Source organism: Neltuma alba, unplaced genomic scaffold (genome assembly GCF_004799145.2).
Source record: "Neltuma alba isolate B1F8T4 unplaced genomic scaffold, ASM479914v2 tig00012388_pilon, whole genome shotgun sequence".
Taxonomy (NCBI): domain Eukaryota; kingdom Viridiplantae; phylum Streptophyta; class Magnoliopsida; order Fabales; family Fabaceae; genus Neltuma; species Neltuma alba.
Window position 1 is genome coordinate 20,313 of NW_021636885.1, and position 21,035 is coordinate 41,347.

Genomic DNA, 21,035 nt, shown 5'->3' on the forward strand with positions numbered 1-21,035 from the left:
TTCTCTTTGCCCTCCATATAAAGCTAGAAAACTAATTTACAAATACTTTAAAAAATAAATTAAATTAGTTATTTATAATAAATATGTACAGATTTTTCTAAATTATTCTCTTCAGAATTACTCATTGATTGAGAGCTCCCTTATTAAGCACAATCAGTGAGAATATTTTGGACAAAAACTTGTAAACTTGGAAGGCAACATAAATTAAAATTTTACATTTAAAACCAAAATAAACAGGCTGTCTAGTTTTCATATTTGGGATCGAAGATAATCTGCATGTTTGGTTGGGCTTAAATAGGTGAAAAACAGTTTATTTTGGGCAAAAACCCGATTGAAAATGTTGCTTGTGTTTGGAAGGGCTTAAGCCCAATATAACTTGTCTGCTTACTGAACGTGCGTTCCAACAGAAGCCCAGAGAACAAACTTATTTTGAAGAGCTTATTGGCTTTAATGCGTCAAATATCGCGCAACGACTGAACATGAGCATTAATAAGCGTGTGGGTCTCATTCGTCAACTGACCAGCAACCCCCATGCATGACAAACGGTAGTGGGAATTAGAAAGTTTTTTTTTTCTTTTTTCTTTTTTTGTTCAAAAGAGTAGTAAAGTTAAATTTTAGTACTCAAAAGTCATAACACGTGCCCACGCTGATTTTTTTTTTTGGGTAAAAGCAAAAGTCATGCGATTCCCATTCAAACTGCTTCAATCTATGTGTTATTATAAAATAGACCCTTGATGTACTTCCTTCCATTTTTTTTCCACTTTATATTTAAAATATTTTTTATGATTTTTCTAAGGTTTTAAAATTTAAGCTACTCATTAAATTTTATTTCTTCATATTAAATTATTTTAAATTCATTGTATTATATAAAAAAATTCTTAATCATGTTTCATTATTTATTAAAAACCATACCAATTTTGGTAATTTTACAGCTAAACTTACTTTTACTCAATCATAATCTAAACAATTTTTTACCAATCTCACTTTTACAAACTAATTTTTTTCAAATTACAATCCAAACACAATTCAACTTATCTAATTTAACTTTTACCCAATCTTACTTTTCTAAAAGTCAAATAAAAAATAAGTTACTTTTTTCACCATCAATCCAACTAGACAAGGAAAAAAAAAGGGTGGTACTGGTACCTATGAAGAGAGTGAAGAAAAAGGCTAGAGAGATCATGGAAAAACTTGGAGCATTTAGAAGTTTCAACACAAACCTCATCCTGAAATGCGTTCAATCTGGTCATCACAGACAATTAAGAGCAGAGTCAGTCATCTTAGGACCAAAGGCAAACCGAGAAAAACTAAACACACACACAATATTACAAGACAGACAACCAAATTCATAGAATAACTGATTAACCTTACAGAGAAACTGACTGCGAAGATTTGAGATACTCGGATATTTAAGTTCATATACATGGCTTCTGACTTGGGTTGATTTTCAAAATAACTTCCCTTCTTTAAAACACATTAATTCCGATAATTTTGTTCATCAATCTAGTTATTAATCATTCTCTCTGATCACGTGAGGATATTTAGCTATTCTTTTTAAATGAGAAATTGTGCTGGGCCTGCATATAAACATAACTGCCGGGTACAACGAATAAAAATATAATACTACCTTCGATTATAATTATAAAAGCTAGTTGACTAATTTGAGAAGATTAAGGAAAGAAATTAAGTTAGTTATTTGTAATAAATATATGTTGTCTTTCTTAAAATATCCATACTAATCAAATGTATTGGCTAGAACTACTATTGTTAGAAGAACTACTTTGAGGAAAAAAAATATAAATATGAGAGATAAAGTGGATTGGGGTATTATATTTAGAACCAAAATAAAAATCATACAAGATCTTATATTAAGGACCGGAGGTAGTATCTATTATAGATAATGTTTTTAAACTTTGTAACAAAAATGAATAATTTGGGAATTTGTCTGCTCATTGACGCCCTTAATATATATTTCATGCTTCACCCTAGGTGAATTTTCGTTTTCTTTTTTCTTCCCTAAGTATTGCATTTATTTGTCGAGTCTAATAATTCATTTAAACGCATCAATTCCTCTTGTACTTCAACGATATGATATCTCTCCGTAATTGAAGTATTTGCTCAGAATATGACGATTTATCATCATGATTAATGTAAGAACGAGCATAAGGCAAAGATGAATATCACGATCTATCCCGACTCAACTATAATTATGACCTATGTCCAATTTTCTTACAATAAAAATAATTCAAGAACACAATTACAGCGATCCCGCTACGACGCCTGACAGTACTATGAGAGATTGGTTTCTTACTATTTGGGTGAGATGATGCTCTGGGAAATATAAAAAATTGAGGAAGGCATTTTTTTATCTAGTAAAAAGAGCTAATAATTCATAATAATATGAACTAAGTTTCAAAGTTGAAACGAAAGTATTCATATTTATTTAACCCCAACAGTTGTTCAAATAAAATTGCCTTTAATAAAAAAATATATATGCCTAAAAAAATTGAAGAAGGCATTCCTTGTTTATAGCATTAGAGTGATGATATATTAGAAAAGTCTACCCTTCCATATTTTAGAAAATTTTTTCATGCAAACAGCATATTCCTTTTTTTTTAAAATTGATAATATTGCAATAGATACCATATCCAACAATATATATTTTATTATAAGGAGAATTATCAAGAGGTTCTAAGAAAAAAATTTAATTACTGAAAAAATCTTATAACAAGTGACTAGTTCAAAGTTGTCATTTACTATTATCATTGCTTATTCTTCACTTATCAATAAACTTTAAAAAAATTAAATCCCCCTTTTAGGACCTGATTGTAATTCTTTTTTATTACAGGGAGATCCAACTTAAAATGTCAAGAATGAATTCGGACTGAAATCCAACATGGAGAATTCTCATTTCTTTTACTAATGCTAGTCATTGATAATTTTTAATTTATTTTTATTTCTCTTGATATAAGACCTATTTAATTAATTTAAATATATTAAGAATATTAATTAAATTAGTTAATATGATATGTTTTTTCTAAAACACCTTAATCATTTTCTTTAATTTCCTTCCTTACTCTTCTACTTGATTATTGTTGAAAGGATATTAATAAGGTTAACTTGAAAAAAAATTGATAAACATGTAAAATAAGTTTTACATATAAAACTAATATTAGCTTTCAAATTAATTCATATATTAAAGATCAGAAGATTATTTTATAATATTCACAAATTAAAATACATAGTTCTAAATATGAATAGTAACTCTATAAATAGGGCGGCGGACTAATGAAAAAGTGAAAGGAAATTTTAGAATACATATTCCAATTGAATACCTTTTTATGGGCATCAATGACTACTAAAGAGCTAATGTTGGCTTTTTGGAGGATCCAAATGTTGAACTTTTCGAACAGCAACAAAATCAATTGCTGTTTGATATAATTCTCAAAACTAGGTTTGAAAATTACTACCTCCTCTCTTAAATATAATAGCTAGTTAAGGATAAAATTTAATCTTAAATATAAAATTTTAATTAATTTTATTTCACAAATTTATAATTTTTTTTAAATCGAGACGAGTGTATAATTCAGATCTAAAATGCCTCTTCAAGTGTAAAGACAAGAACCATGCTCTTTTTGTTGTTTGTGAGAGGGTGCAGTTTTTAATCCTTAATTCATGAAAAATGGGTTGTTCTAATTTTTTTTTTTATAAATAATACTTCTTCTCATCCTAACTATAATAGTTTACTAAACATAAAAATATGTTATTAGGCCTGCTCTTGTTGGCCAAAAAAAAAAAATACAGTAATAAAATGCCCTACGCGAGTAAGCAACCCGTTTTCTATCTCTTTCCAGTGAGTATCGTGCTCGCGCTTGAAGCGGTAGGCTACTTCCTTTACGCACAAACATTAACAACTCATCTTTTTACCGATGGCTGCCGCCGCACCACCGCCTCCGCCGACTCCAGCGCCGGTGGAGGCATTGCCGAAGTCGACGCCAGCAGGCCACACTCTGTTCTCCCGCATACGTCTGGCCACCCCTTCAGACGTTCCTCACATCCACAAGCTCGTCCATCAGATGGCCGTGTTCGAGCACCTAACCCATCAATTCGCCGCCACCGAGTCCGCTCTCTCCTCCACTCTCTTCAATTCTCAGGCCTTCCACTCCTTCACCATCTTCATCCTCGAAGTTTCCCCCAACCCCTTTCCGGAATCGACCGTCAATCCCTTGTACAAACCGAAGGTTCAGGTCTTGAATCTGGAGCTCCCGATTGAGGATCCAGAGAGAGAGAGGTTCAAAGCGGAGGGGGATGATGTTGTGGTTGCTGGATTTGTGCTCTTCTTTCCTAATTACTCCACGTTTCTGGCTAAGCCAGGGTTCTATGTGGAGGATTTGTTTGTGAGAGAGTGTTACAGAAGGAAAGGGTTCGGAAAAATGCTGCTTTCGGCGGTGGCGAAGCAAGCGGTGGAGATGGGGTACGGGAGAGTGGAGTGGTCAGTGCTTGATTGGAACGTGAACGCGATTAAGTTTTACGAGGAGATGGGGGCCAAGATCTTGCAGGAATGGCGGATTTGCAGGTTAACTGGTGAGGCTCTCCAAGCTTACGGCCGCTGCTGACTGAGATTTTTCATCAATTTCTGCACTGTGCTCTTTGATTTTCCTTTTCGTTCTGGTTTGTTCACTGTGATCTTTGGCCACTGGTTTGTTATTATTAATGTAACGTGTATTTCCCCCAAAAAACAAAATCCATAATTTATTTCAAGTGTTTGGAGCTTGGAAGCGAGTTTGAAACAAGAAAAACTTAAAAAGGAAAAGAAGAAGAAGTGGCACCTGTGAAGAGAAGGGCCAGAGAGATCCTCCAAAAGCTTGGAGCTTTTAGAGCTTTCAACACAACCTTCATCCTGAAATCAAATGCCCTCAATTTGGTCATAACAACTAAGAACAGAGTCAGTCATCTTAGGACCAAAGGCAAACCAAACATTAAAAAAAAAAAAAACAAGGGGAAACACGCACACTCACGATATTAGAAGACAGAACCAGAGTCCGTAGAATAACCGATTAACTTTACACAGTAGCTGACTGCGAAAATTGGAGATCTGATCACGGAGTGTTTGGATATAACAAAATTATAATTTTAAAAATAGTCTTATGATAGATGTGTTTTTAAAAAGTATTTTTTATAGTTGCCAAACACTTTTTTAACTTCATATATGGCTTCTGACTTGGTTCATTTTCAAAATAGCCTTCTTTAAAGCAAACATTAATTCCAATAATTTGCTTCAATCTAATTATTGATAATTCCCTCTGATTACACGAGGATATATTTAGTTGTTCTTCTTAAATGAGCAATTGTGCTGGGCCTGCGTACAAGCAGTCAAACATAATTGCCGGGTTCGGGAATAATGAATAAAAATATTATATATATATATATAGATGATTTTTTTTTGGTGAAACTACGGGGCTAAAGCCCATCTTATTATTTCAGAACCTTACGTGGGTAAATAATCCCCACAATATCCCTGTACAAATATAAGGATAGCTTCTGGGACGGTTTCTCATAAAATGTCACCGCATCCCTCTGCTGAAAGCTCATATTGACAAGACAATCAGCACAACAATTGCCTTCTATGTACACATGTTGTATCCTAACCTAATTAAAAAAACTCAATTCTTTCTTTACAATTTTTAACAAAGCAGAATCGACATAATACTCATCTTTCATCCTATTTAACATGTTTACAATAGCTAAAGAATCACTTAGATGATGTTTTAATTTGCAAGGCACCAACTCTTGCATTAGCTGACTCTTTTTTTTTGATAAACTATAATTAAAAAAACACGAAAAACCAGTAAAAAACTAAGAAACAACAGTAGGCGTCACGCACAATGGGACCGCTTCGAAGCTCAGAATTTGCAATCCCATAGCACCGTTCGGTGCTGATTTCGCTAGAGTGTGGACCATCTGCCATGGCATTGCTCTCACGGCTGATAACGTGCATCTCAACTTTCCAATCCCATCCGAGCATCCTCCTGATTTCTTGAATGATCTTCCATTCATCATGGAGGTTATGGTCCCCATGCCTGATCAGTTGGACCGCATCGGAAGAATCGGTGCAAAGAATAATATCTCTTTCACCAAGGTCCTAAACCCTCTCCAGTCCCATTAAACAACCCCACAATTCAGCTGTCAGGTTATACTTTTTGTTCTGGTAAAAAAAAAAAAAGGTTATACTTTTTGTTATAATTATAAAACCTCAACTAATTTTGTCTCCTAAACTCATATGAAGTAATTTTTTTAAAAAATATTTTTATTAACTGTAAGAGGTTATAACCAATGGATAGTTTCAATACATAAGGTACTATAAGAAATTCGACAAATATTTATTACAAATAACTAATTTAACTAATTTTTTTGATATTTTTAAATTAGTTATCTATTTCTAATATTAAGAACCGGATGTAGTATGATATAATTTATAATGAGAATTTTTTGTCCAGAAAAATCTATACTCAGCTTTATTATCAACTCATTTGTCGAATTTTTTTGCAATATACATGACAAAATGCCACTCTAATCATGCAGAGACGCCACGGGAAAAAGCGGGAGAGAGCAATTTTGGTCGGGCAAATATTTTATTTCATTTTGTTTTGAAAGATTAAATTAAAGTTATTGATAAAATTTTTCAAAAACCTATTATACAGCACTACGTCTTATTTTAAATACAAAATCTAGTTTATAATGTATTATAAATTAAATTTTATATTTAGAATTGGAGTAATGTAATGTTTTTGTTTTGGGTCAAATGTCGTCCTTTTATTTTCAGGCGACAAAGTTAAAGGTCCATTCGGCGAAAGCCCATAACCCAATCTTTTCTGCAGTCTCAAATGATAACTGCACTACTGCCTTGAGAGTTAAAAGATCCATCTGCTTCTGCCTTTGTCTCAAATTAAATGAAGATAGCATGAACCTATCTTGTTCAGCTTTAGAAACAAGTGACTGTTATGAGCATCACATTAGCCAGCCTCACAAGTGACTGTCATAAGTTTAAAGAACTCTTTCTCCTAATAAACTGGTTTTTTGGGGATTGGTTCTCCCTTTGAACTTGTGTTCATAATAATATGTTTTCATTAGTGTTTGATGTTCACAGAGAAGGCTACTCATGAAGGGTTTTTATTAACAGAAGGCTGAGTGAAGTGTCATGGTGTGGAGTCCTTTTGGAAAAGGGAAATATAATATAATTATGCCTAATAATTATACTACTAATACAGAATTTATAAAGCTTCTTTTAATGAGAAATTTGTAAATCGGACTATAACAAGACATATAAAATACTCCTCCAATCCAATATAAAACCCATTTTATAGTATAAATTATATTATAAAATAGATATTATATTTAGGACCGAAAGAGTAAGAACATAATTGCTGGTTCCTTGAGTAAAGAAAAGGACGAGAGATTTGCAGCGGCTGCGAAGAATCTATAAGTGCAAGAATTATGAAGCAAAGTGCAAGTAGCCTTAGTTTACTTTATGGCAAAATTAACGATTTATTAGTATATATAATATTTATAAATTAGTTATTTGATTCATATATTTAGAATCAGAAAGAATATATACATATTTTTTTGCAAATTTCTTTTTAAAAAGATGACTTAATGAATGCGAAACATTCAAATTATTTCCTCCATTTTTACATCTCTTTCTAAATGTAATTTGTGTAAATATGGAAGAAAAATGTTTGATAGTCAAATTGTTTTTTTGGCCTTGACCAGCTGAGATTCTTTACTCTCATTCTGGAAATCCACCTCATCTTTTCCTTCTAATATGGAAAAGCAAACGTATCATTCAGTCCTCTCATTGATCGAGTTGGTCGAACCACACAGACATACACACAGTATAATAGTGTGTATGCGTGTATATATAATCTTTGAAAGTATTTAAAGACTTATTTATTGACTTACTTTCGAAAAACAAAACTGAATTAGCTAGTATGATCTTATACTTACAACTTCTATTTACTATATTTAATTTCAAATATATCAAATATAATGTTAAACTATACTAACCAATAGTTCTTGATATAAAACTCAATTGACCAATTTGAGAAGATTAAAGAAATTAAATTATTTAATTATAGCATATATCATATGCTCTCTCTAAAATATTTATGTGTATCATTAGATTATATATTATTTCTAGTCCTTGATATAAGATCCAATTGACTAATTTGAAAAGATTAAAGAATTTATTAAATTATTTTAAAGTATTTATATTTATCATTTTTCTCCAAACTAATTTGACTTACTTATAAATTGATAATTTGATATATAATCTAATGATATACATACGTATTAGAGAGATCATGCAACATATATTATAATTGAGTAATTTAGTAATTATTAATAAGAGTTAGTCCAATTGATAAGGAATCAGCTTATAACCTATAAGGTTGTGAGTTCAAATCCTACTACCAATATAAGAACTTTATTGTTGGGTGATTTATAATGACTTATATAAACGTTTTTTGAGCCTAGAGGCATGCTCTTGCCCTGGTAAGTCCCCGAAACCCAATTCACTTAAACTTTTAAAAAACAAAAAGAAAATAATTTAGTAACTTTCTTAATCTCGGTAAATTAATTAATAAAATCCTATATTAAGGAAAAAAGTAGTATTAATTATTCAAATAATTCATGCGGGTAAAAAGCATATGGCCCCAAATTGTTAAACCTTGCATATCATTTCACCAAGATGAAATTTGTGGTTCTGCATTATTGTTCTTCAAGGGAGGCATATTGTGTAGATATGATCCACTCACACTAACACATCTGAAAATGAAATGTGTTGAGGCTATTTTGATCGATCTGAAGAGAAAGCACAGTGTGTGGCTAGCTAGTTCAAGAGATCAATCAATGAAACTACAGTATGTAATTCTGTGTGTATGGTGAAATATTATACAGAAAATGCAAAACGTTATTATTGGAGGAAGAACGCATGCATCTGTGTGTGTGTGTGTGTATTCTTAAATTTCCCAAGAAATTTGTAGGCCTCACAATGCTTATAGAATCTTCTCATATAATGTTGTGAATGAAAATTACTTGAAGAAGTAAAAGAAGAGATGGATGAGAAGGATGACTGAGTTTTCATGCATGCACTCACAGTCGCATACTAGCAACAAACTATAACATGTGGCTTTGTCATACTCTGACATGTTGCTCTGATAGATCTCTTTGCTTTTCGCGTAGAGATAAAGGTTGATGATGATGCTCCAAGCTTAATTATGAAATTACGATACTATATAATATAGATAGACTCAATATATTTATAACTTATCTGGATCTACTTATTTAAATGGTTATAATCATGTTTACATTAGTTAAGACAAATTTTCTTATATACTTATTTCGTATTTTATAAATCAATAATTAAAAAGTTGTTTATAAATTATTTCAAAGTTATTTATATAGGTTAAGTCAATAATAAATATTTCGAGAAAATTTTAAGTGTTAATACCATCTTACTCTAACTACCTCTTGCTTTTTGTTCTCCATCTACATTATTTATTGAGTTAATATAATTTTTTATCCCTTAAGTTTGTACTCATTTTGGTTTTGGTTTCTTAAAGAGCCAAATGATCCAAATTTTTATTAAATCATGGAGATCAATATTTTCAATGGAAAGAAACTTGAAGAAGCAAAATCTATGGTTTAAAACTTGATAGACCAAAATCAAAATAAAAACAAACTTAAGGAACTAAAAATTATATTAACTCAATAAATAATATAGATGGAGAACAAAGCAAGAGGAGTGAAGATTTTGATTTTGATCTCTCGAAATTAGTAGTCTTGGTCGTTGAAACTTTGTTTCAAGAACAAAAAATCTATAAACGAACTAAAATAAAGTTAAATTTCAGAAATCAAAATTACTGGTTTTAAATTTCAGGAACTAAAATCAATCCTAACTCAAATTATATAAAAAAAAAAAAGCCAGAAATATTACGTTGGGATGGTGATTATCCACTTCTTGATGATTCATATACAGCTGATTGCTTGATGCGGGAGGGTGTGGCTTCATGCGACGACAGCCATAATTGGAGAAGAAATAGGACACGTAATTGCAAAACTCATTAGGGACTAGTTTTGTTTTTTTAAATTTTCTAAATGCCCACGTGTCTTCTGTATCTATAGAATCATTTTCATTTGATACATCTAGAGAAATTATTATCTTTAAATATGTTTAGTTTGTCTGGGTACGTGGCCTGGCTTAGTCAACGCATCATAATAGAATACTGTCATTCAATTGTTGTCGCACCGGATAATAACGAATGCACATTATATCATTGTGATGTTAATATTATAGAATCATTTACATAATAAGCTATACGGGAAAAATTGCTCATGGTTCCTAGTTTTTGAAAATTAAATACAGATAAATCTCAAGAAATCAATTTTTTTTACAAATTTAACTTATAAAACAACCAGTAAAATATAAAAATTTGACATGTAAAATATAAATTTTTGGACATCTCTTTGTATTTAATATTTTTACTTAAAAATCTATGAATAATGTTTCCTAAATTAAATAAAATGGAGGGGTGGGTGTGGATGAGCACAAAGACTGTAAAATTGGGGTGGTTAGAGGGTTGATGGGAATGGGATGTGGGGCCCATGAATCTTACAATGAACACAGATTATGGAGCTCCACATGTTGGTGAGGATGATGTCATGATTGGGGTCACTGCTTCACAAAAAAGAGTGATTTTGTGGTGAGGAATGGTGACACCTAGATGATTCCTGATACAACCTTTTGCAATCACTCACTCTCTGCCACCCATTCTTTGATTTACCTGTGATTCTTTCTACCATGATACTTAACTCAAGATTGACCTTCATCTTCCCATAATTTTGTTATTCTGTCATCTCTATCCCTATGTATGTATATCCTTATAATATAAAATCTTATTTATAAATTATAAATAAGATTTAATAATTAGGATTGGAGGAATATATATTCATTCAGACCAACAAAATAATTTTGTTATTCTAATGTAAAATTATAAATAAAATTGAATCCTATAAATCTTAATTTATAGAAGAGCTTTTATAATTATCATTAATGTATGCCATCAAATATTTTCTAATCTCAATGTACATTTATCTTAACTTTAGTCCTGTGACTCATGTTTTGTTATATATATATATATATATATATATATCACTTTATTAATGTCATCATTTACTTTCTATTATATTTAGCTATATATGTCCCTTTTTCTGTTCGCCAGCATTCTAGCTACAACAATATCATAAATCAGATTACATTACACAGCGGATAATGAGTTGACAATAAGAATATGAACGGCCTATTGCAAAAGGCAGTTAAATTTTGACATGATGAATATTGGCCCTCAAAGAAATAAGGACAAATAATAAAATAGGTCGATAACTTTAAAATAGTAATTAAGAATAAACAGAAAAATGTAACTTCGGAAATATTGATCTATTGCAGCTTTGATTTAATCATATACTCGAGTATATATATAAAGCATCCACTCAATAAATAATACTCCTCCGGTCCTAATTATAAGACCCAATTGACTTATTTGAGGAGATTAAGAAGTAAGTTAAGTTGGTTATTTATAATAAATAAGTGTTGTCATTCCTAAAATATCCTTGCTAATTAAGTATATTGGCTAAAACTATCATTATTAGAAGGATTATCTTGAAAAAAATGTATAAATATAAGAGACAAAATGGATTGGGTCTTATAATTAGGACCAAATAAAAAGTTAAATTGGGTCTTATAATAGGACCGAGGAGTATATGTTGGCTTCTTTTTAGATAAGGGTAAAGGATAACATCGAAAATACTTTTAAAGAAAAGACTAAGTATGAAAAAATGCCACAATTTTTCCTCAAAGTAATAATTGTGTGAGGCTAAGGCTCACTATAAATAGGAACGAGCCTAGGAGCTTAGAGTTCCACTCATAACAACACAAACAAGGGCGACTCAGTTCTTGCAAGGCCATCCCTCTTCATATTCTCTCTTTCATTCTCTCTCCATCTTTATCTCTCATTCTGAAAAAAGAGCCTTAGGCTTCTTCTTCTTCTTCCTATTAGTAGTCTTCAGGACATTTCGGCCATGTGTTTCCATAAAGGAGAACAGATGACATCCCTTCAAATTCACCAGATGGATCAAAGTGAAGATTGGAAAAAGCTGCAAAAACAAGGTGGTGATGAAAAGGTTCAGAAGAAGCAGCACTTTCTTCCGAAAAGAATTTTGCAGTTTGTTTTCTCAGTTTCTGCGTTCTCTTTCTTACTTTGGTACTCCTTTGGTTGTTCCATACTCCCTCATGATGAATCCATCAATGCCTTCTTCTCCACCTTCCTCTTCTCCATCTCTTCCCACATCTTCGAAAGAAAATACATGTTCCTCCTCTGTAATGCAATCCTCGCTTTTCTATCCAAAACCTCACTTTACCTATCAGATTCTGACTTCGATGATCGCTCTCTTCAATCTGCAAATGCCATACCAGTTTCTCTGGAAACTCCTTCTCTTATGGCTGATCAAGAACAAGAAAAGAAGCTAGACCATTGTGAGGAAGAAGAACAAGTATCAGAAGCAGATGATGATGAAGAACAAGAAGATGGAGATCAAAACATTATGGACGCCTCTGCTGCTAAAGAGGATGAAGAAGTGGGGACTACGCAAGATAGTACGGAGGTTATGGTGGGGACGCAAGATGGTGAAGCTGAAGATGATACTACGGTGGCAGAAACTGAGGAATTATCAAATGCAGATGAGTTGAACAGAAAGTTCGAAGAGTTCATAAGGAAAATGAAGGAAGAGATCAGGATTGAAGCTCAAAGGCCGCTAATTGCAGTCTAGTAGTATATGAAAGGAAGACAGACAAAATTAAGGGGCCAACTAAATTAAAGTGCTTCAGTCTGATTTTGAAATGACTAAGCCTTTCACAGTCTGTGATGCTATAATATTATGTCACGTCGTTTTAACGAGGCTGTTAGTGTAATTTTATATCTTTGCTTTATTGAAATGGTGGTGTTGCTTCTTGTCTTTCTAGCTTTAGTGATCTTTAATTAATACATTAATAAAGTAGCTTCTTGCTTGCTTCTCTATTGAATAGTTCATGACTGGGAGATCAATTAAGATATTGAGAATGATGAAATAAGTTGACTACTTTAATTTCAGGGATAGGTGGTTCGATATAAACCTGAAGATCAGCACAAGATTAAAACAGCTCGAGTGAGCTAGAGAGCTGTTTAAATTTCGAGGGACTTTCATCTTCATGACAGATCAAGAATCAGAATGAACTAGATCGTTTATGTGTGTGGAAGGTGCTAGAATGGACAAGATAAAGTATTACGTTTTTTAAAGGAATCTAATATTAGAAGTTCCCCAAAGGTAAGGAAATTAGAAGTGTTGGGGACAGCGTCATAGCTCTCTTTTTTGGCCAACGACAGTGTCATAGCTCTCACAAATTGTCTTAACCAATTTTTTTTTTTTTTGGGGGCGGGGGATTGAACTTCCTGTTTTTTAATTATTTTTATTTCTAAATCATATGTTGCACAATATATATAATATAATACTTCTCTGGTTCTAAATATAAAACCCTTATACACACTAGTGTAAGGGTCTTATATTTAGGACTGGAGGAGTATAATATAAAATATAAACAAAAAAGTTAAGGTAACCTTATTATACCACATATTCAACTATAGATAGAGAAAGATAGGGAGCACATGTCAATCAGTGCTATGTTTTTGTCTCGGCCGGCAGGTTTTGATGAGAAATAATAGCCTACAAAACTATTATTACTTATCTGAACAACACACACACACACACAAACAAACACACAAGATTTCATGTGTTTAATTAATTCCCTTGTCGATTCTAATACGTGTAATTAGTGAATTTTACGATCATTCTCATTCTTCTTCTAAATTAAAAAAGCTGTTGGTGTTGACAATTTATTATTATATCACCCTTTTAGGTATAATTAGGATTAAGCTTAAAAAAAATCAACATTCATTCTTTATAAAGTTTAGGTTAAAAGACCTTCAAAAAATATAGAAGTAATTGTTTCCAAATAGTAATTTTTATAGTGATTTTCAAAATTCTTTAATTTAAATTTAAAACTTATAAAAGTCATCAAGTCGTAATTATTTATACTCCCTCCGATTCACAATATATAAATCACTTTTAGAAAAATGATTTGATCTAAAATATAAGTCCTTGAAGAGTAGTTAATGCTTACTTGTCATTTTACCTGTGCAATTAATGTTTAAATGTAACTCATTAATTATAATTTTTTTCCCTTCAAATCTCATTTAAATGGGTAAAATTGGAAAAAAAAAACAATTTGAGACATATTTACTGAATTAATTACTTTTTTTTTATAATTCTGATCGATAAATTAGTTAAAGCGATGGGAGGGTATATATTAATGGGGCTATTGTCCTTTGCTTTTGTATGTGGATAGGACTCCGATCATCCTCACGCATGAGATGATATTTTCAAATCTTTTGTGAAAGGGGAGATAAAAAAAGGCTCAATTATTATTCAAATTTGCCCAAAGAATACGACTTGCAATAAGCTGCAATTCATTAAGTTGATTAATCGTTGCTTTTAGTAAACCAATGAAAGAATACGACATTAATTAATATCGTACAAACTTTCCACGTGCCTCCATTTTTATGTGCAGCATCAAATCGTCGTTGCAACCCTCACCATCCTTTTTTCTGCTCATAAATCTTCTCAAATAATGTAGGTCCAACGTACACTTGATCACTAAAGATATCAAATATAAGAACCTATTTTATTTCTCAAATTTATAACATGTTCTAAAAAAGATCCTTATTGATTATAAGATATTTCTATCTAAGTGTAATTCTATATATATGATTAAATAAAAGTAATTTGAGGAAGTAAACATGTATTTGTTATAAATAACTCATTTAACTAATTTTTTTAATCTCTCTAAATTAATTATTTAACTCTTATATTAAAGATCAAATGTAGTATATTCATTTATCATATGAATTAATGTATGTTTTCTAATGTTTATTTAATTTTTATGTTGTTATTATTTTGTATTCAAAATAATTAAGTTATATTTCAGCTTTAAAAAAATTGGTTTTTCAATCAATCAAAGGCGTATATATTAATGTTTTTTCTTGCCACCATACATATGAATGCTTGGTGCGTGTACAGGATGAATAATATATGTAAAGAAAGATTTATATTAATATCAAGATAAATATAATATTATTTTGTTTATTATTTCGTGCAATGCATAGCATATGATTTCAATCAAAAGACAGCATATATAACTTTTTTGAAAATAGAAAAGGAGGCCAGGTGATGTGAATTTATCTTTTAATGGTGTAGGAATTGAAAGGAAGTAGCTCGTTGCTTCCATGAAGGACAAACTTTGATTAGAATAGTTTTTTGTTGAAAATAAAGTTTCTTACAATCTGACCTAAGAACCGTTAAACCTATTAACCCTGTATTCTAAGATTGCCTCTATATAATCATATGTGTGTCCTAGAGTATTCCATTCCGTGGACTAGATCATATATATTCTTTCCGACAAATGAAAAGGCTCATCAACTTTATTATCGTAAACATTGTATGTTGTGTTCCTTTTGTCATGTACCAGAAAGAGTACAGACACTAATTTGTTGACAAAAATATCACTACATAAATTTCAAAAAAAATAATGTGAATGTTAATGAGGAGGCTTCTAAAATATTGTGGCTATTGGGAGAATGAGAGTTATTCATTAATTTGATATTTTTAGGAGAAAATATCATGGACAGGGTTCTTTTCCCAAGGGGGGCGGGGCCCTATTCTGGAAAGATCATATAACAACATCCTGAATTGAAAAGAACCTCAACAACCTGGAAATTAATGGCCTAATAATTGCCAATAATTCATGCATCTATCCCCCATGTATTGTCTTTGTGCGTAGAAAATCTCCATTTTGATCTTCTGTATAAGACTAATTAATGCATCTCAGCTATTCCCTCGGTTCATTCCTGATCACAGTCCTGATTTTCATTATAAAATATATAATCATAAAGGACCAAATTAAAATCATTGGAATCATAAAGATGAGATAGGGTACATAAAAATTGTGTGTGTGTGTGTTCGAGTTCTTTCTATACACACACACACACACACACACACCTTTAAAAAATTAAGCAACTACTCATTTGTATGAAGTTTCAGATAATTCAGGGTCTCAGTTCCACTTAGATGTAGATTGTCCTTTTATTGTTTAACGCAAGGCATAACTATGAGCATCCACTATGAATTATAGCTAGGTATAACTAATTACTTATTATTATAAAGTATATAGGTATGGATCTACATTTTTTTAAAACTAGGAAAAACTAATATTTAATTTTATATTTTTAATTCAGTTATGATTCACTTTCTCAAATTTTATCAATTTGTCTCTGCATTTTTAGAAAATATTTAATTTCTTAGGAACTGAGTTGTAATTATCAAGTCATAAAATGCCAAAATTAATGGATTCAATAGCTAAAACTTAGGAGTTGAGTTGCACCAAATTAATATTTAAAATTAAATGATAATATTAAAAACATACTAAATGATTATTCTTCCCTTTAATATCAAGTTATTACTTTTCCCCCCTTTCACTCTGATGTTTGCTATTAGCATTCTTAATTCATATTTATTTTTATTTCTTGCAAGAATATACATGATGGTGGGTGAAGATCATTTTCATCTCCTCAGTTTGTAACATTTTCTAACCAAATAAAGAAAAAGAAATGAAAGTCTATTTAATTCAGTGAAATATCCATCAATAAGCATATATTGATTATTCATTAATATAAATCACAAATACAAATATTGTAGTGCATGTAAATAAGTACACAAGAATAGCTAAATTATTTATAGCCTTAATTTTTTTTTTGTCTTCCTGGGGAAGAGAATTTTTCTTTTTCTTTCTTTTATTTCCTTAATCTGTGAGCAAAAATTGCATCGTCCTCACGATCTTGCACCTCAATTAAAAATAGACTAAATTTGGATTTCAACTTTTCTATCCATTATACAAAATTAAATTTGACTTCTAAATAGTGCCTCATTCTTGTCGCCCTGTGCACATGAATGGATCTGGAAAACAAAAATGAAAGGAACAAAGATTAAGGTCTGAAAATGTCCACTTGGAAGAAGCAGAGAAAATTTTGGGTATCACTGTCTCGGAGGAGAAAAAGAGTTGTTCTTTCTGGATCAATGCACAGTACCTGCCTCTGATAGAATCAAATTCTTTTATGAATAGGTTGTTCTTCAAGAAAAATAAAATTTCTCAGGTACCAAAAGTTTATCTATATTTTCTTATTCTTCTGACTATTTGTTGTGTGGCTATGAATTAAGAAATTTTTATATGTGGGTCTTATAAGCTCGCTTGCATTTTCAAGATTAATCATTTCCATGAGGAATTCGGGAAGTTGAAAAACTTCTGTCTTCTTGGACCTCAATTTACTGGGAATTATAGGTGCCATTGATTTTAGATCTTATTAACAATATGTATTTGTAGCTTTTATCTGTTCATTGAAGAAAACATACAAAGAACTAAACTCTTCAATGAACGAAGACTAGATTTTGATTCGATCTGTCAAATAAGCAAAACTGGACAGCTAATGCAGTAACCTTTACAAATATCACCGTTTCATAACTTTTGCTGAAAATAAGGATACACACACACACATACATAAAAGAAGGAGACAGGTATAGAATTAGAACAATGTCAGTTATCATCTATAACTAACTAACCAAGAAAAGCAATTCAGACAAACTTTTAAACCATAATGTTGTCTGAAAACGGTTTTCACAGCCAAGGAGAATTCTTTAATTACCAGCTAATCCATAATTAAGGAAGAGGCATTCTAGTGAAGAGGCGCACCAATCATTGTTTAATTTGTCATTGACGCACTCCATAGCTATCTTCTAATTTGTATTGTTGGTTCCTCAGGAATCCGGTTGTGACACATGTATGAAGTTTTGTTCAGTAATTGATGGGTGATCATGAGGTTCAACAAAAACCAGAAAAAGAACCCTTGCTTTCGTATTCAAAAAATCATACTTCTAATCCCAATAAGAAGATGAATGACTTACAGAGAAGAAGGCGTCCCCCGCACGGGGATGTTTCTTCTGAGAATGGTATCAACAAGGAAGAAGAAAATCTGATTCAACAAACTCTACAATTATCAAATTTAGATTCTGAATTCAAATCCAAGAAACTAGTCTTATTGCTGATCTTAACTGCTTACCTAGGATTAGGAACCCTATCCTTCTTCCTCATAAGGAATCAAATAATGGGCATACAGACCAATGGCTTCCTTGATGCCCTATACTTTTGTGTCGTGACTATGACCACAGTAGGGTATGGAGACCTTGTTCCCAACAGCAAATTGGCCAAACTTCTCGCAAGTGTCTATGTCTTCACAGGCATGGCCCTTGTAGGGATGATCATGAGCAAAGCAGCAGATTACTTTCTTGAGAAGCAAGAAATCCTATTGGTTCGAGCCATCCACATGGGCGAAAAAGTGAGTCCCTCAGAACTTCTTGAAGAGGTTGAGGCACAAAAAGTGAAGTACAAGTTCTTGATAACATTAGCTGTTCTTCTAGTGCTCATGATGGTGGGAACTGTTTTTTTGCATTTGGTTGAGAATCTAGAGCTTTTGGATGCCTTTTATTGTGTTTGTTCTACTGTTACTACATTAGGATATGGTGACAAGAGCTTCTCCACAAGCACTGGACGTGGTTTTGCTGTGTTTTGGATATTGAGTAGCACCATTTGCTTGGCTCAGTTTTTCTACTATCTAGCTGAACTCTACACTGAAGGTAGACAAAAATCACTGGTCAGAACTGTTCTTTCCAGAAAACTCTTACGCTCAGATCTTGAGGCCGCAGATCTTGATCATGACAATGTTGTTAGGTAAGACAATGTTATATAATTCCCTTGCCAAAGTGTCCATATGTGCTAAGTATAGTTTATATCTGCATTTTTGTCTGTGATATGTGCCAAGGGATATAGTCTTATATGTAGTTTACAAGGAAAAACCATATAGCTTGAGGTATTAGTGGTATAGACAGGGAAAGTCACGGGGAAGCCCCAGTTAAGGAATTTATTAATTGCTAATAGCTCCCCTTCACGTGTCAATCTGTGACATTTATAGTCATTCTGTGGTATTTTGCCATAGATGGAACCTGTTAGTTATTAAGTTCCTTACTTTAGAGGTTTAGATACTTTGTGATTTCACCCTAATAGTATAGCCATAATGATGAACGTGATAATTAGTGACTCAGCTTATATAACAGGCAGTTCCTATAGCTGTCTTTTTCATTTTATATAACATTTGGTTCTATCAGATTTGGAAACTTACTTTTATTTACGCATTTGCTTTATTCTCAGCGCCGCGGAGTTCATTGTGTACAAGTTGAAGGAAATGGGAAGGATCAGTCAACAAGATATTTCTATTGTGGATGCTTTTAGGAAACTTGACTATGATAAATCAGGAACTTTGACTGAAGCTGATCTCGGATATTCTGGGTCATCTTGACCATACATGTCCAATACCCATAATTGTGATGAAATGTAAGAAAAGAGAGTTAATTACATTATTACCAATAGAAAATTTTGATTTGTTTTATCATTAGACGATTTTTCTTTTTGGTCATTGATGAGAAAAATATTGTAAAAAGTTTTTGTCTAACCGTGAATATCAAAAGGACTTTTTTTCTTCGCAAAAGAATATTAAAAAGATCGACTTGCTTTTGAATAAGTTTCAAGCAGGAATATTGGAATTTGAATAAACTTTGGAACAGGATACTATAAAGTGCAAAGCCACTCTTGGATATTAATATGTTAAAATCCTTTTCCCTTCTAACAAAAGGTTTTAACAATGAAATAAAATCAAAAGAGTTATATATAAAGCAAAGTGATGATTCATCAAAAGCTATATTTTTTAACTGCAATTACTTGGCCCAAATAAAAGCATTTAGTTAAATATTTGTGTTGCTAATTCTGATGCACCGATCTCAATTTTCTTTGCCATTCAATTAGTTCAATCAATTTTTGACTAACTTCCAGCCAAGTCAATTTCTAAGTTATCCATGTTCTGCAACTATGATTAATTCATCAACTTCTCGATCTGATTAGTCAACTTGATCTCTTTTTTCTGCTTCTTGAACTTCCTGTAAAGTTGATCCTTCATCCACTCAAACTCAAACACTTTTTACCCTTTTAGACTATTTGCTTGACCCACTTCTCAGCTGAAGCACGTAACTGCGATCTGCTAATAACAACTAACGGATATTCAAGTCGCCATGTTTTTTTTCTGGTTTAAGTCAAAATAAACATGATAGATTAGCTGCCAATTCCTATTACTATTACTTTATAAAAACTAAGAGGGGAAAAGCTAATGAGGACAAGAAGCTATTTGTTTGCATGCACATGGTTAACATGTCAGAAATTCAGAATCCTTTACGTTTCAGCCAAAGCAATTCACATGAAAGAACAATACATATGAACAGATAAAGCTCAAATCTTGATCAGTCATCATCGGCATCATCATCATTTCCAGAAACTTTTCAGGCTTTTCTTATTTCCATAATAGCTTCATGTTTCTATCACACGGATCACTTTACAGTTTACACATAAGAGATTTATACTGATACAACAATAACCTGAACTTAAGAGACGTACGTGGAACAACAACGACCTTAATTGGATCAATCTGAATTAGCTCGAAGCTCCTCAGGATAATGTTCTGTTCTTCCTGCTACGTAATTTAAGAACCCTTCTCCAGCTTTTCACCATGAGATTCAGAAGAGAACTTTGAAACGCCTCCAAAAGCTATTATGGCGATCAGGAACACAGTGGTGGAAGCAAAGAGAGGCCAAAAGTAAGCCAAAATGGTCAGCAATCTCGGTGCTGCATATAGAAGCAAGGAGAAGGATATTGATACTGCTAGTGCTATGATGATGTA

The 21,035-nt window shown here is 32.0% G+C and overlaps 3 protein-coding genes across 3 annotated transcripts; all 3 read left to right on the top strand.

Annotated features, from left to right (window-relative positions):
- The first annotated feature begins 3,812 nt into the window (after positions 1-3,812).
- On the top strand, positions 3,813-4,731 carry LOC114726553 (probable acetyltransferase NATA1-like). The gene has a single exon (XM_028913157.1). It carries the CDS (start codon positions 3,930-3,932, stop codon positions 4,614-4,616), a length of 687 nt encoding a protein of 228 aa, XP_028768990.1. The 5' UTR covers positions 3,813-3,929; the 3' UTR covers positions 4,617-4,731.
- Positions 4,732-12,111: 7,380 nt separating this feature from the next.
- LOC114726555 (uncharacterized) lies at positions 12,112-13,130 on the top strand. Its single transcript, XM_028913159.1, has one exon. The coding sequence runs from the start codon at positions 12,136-12,138 to the stop codon at positions 12,880-12,882; it is 747 nt and encodes a 248-aa protein (XP_028768992.1). The 5' UTR covers positions 12,112-12,135; the 3' UTR covers positions 12,883-13,130.
- Positions 13,131-18,059: 4,929 nt separating this feature from the next.
- Positions 18,060-19,607, top strand: LOC114726554 (two-pore potassium channel 1-like). Its single transcript, XM_028913158.1, has 2 exons — positions 18,060-18,982; positions 19,460-19,607. Exons 1-2 carry the CDS (start codon positions 18,060-18,062, stop codon positions 19,605-19,607), a joined length of 1,071 nt encoding a protein of 356 aa, XP_028768991.1.
- The last annotated feature ends 1,428 nt before the right edge of the window (positions 19,608-21,035 follow it).

Bases quoted from the DNA above. Each gene is read 5' to 3' on its own strand.
- LOC114726555 (XM_028913159.1), top strand. From the start codon at position 12,136: ATGTGTTTCCATAAAGGAGAACAGATGACATCCCTTCAAATTCACCAG.
- LOC114726553 (XM_028913157.1), top strand. From the start codon at position 3,930: ATGGCTGCCGCCGCACCACCGCCTCCGCCGACTCCAGCGCCGGTGGAG.
- LOC114726554 (XM_028913158.1), top strand. From the start codon at position 18,060: ATGGGTGATCATGAGGTTCAACAAAAACCAGAAAAAGAACCCTTGCTT. The intron at 18,983-19,459 runs GTAAGACAATGT...CTTTATTCTCAG, and splicing joins GATCATGACAATGTTGTTAG to CGCCGCGGAGTTCATTGTGT.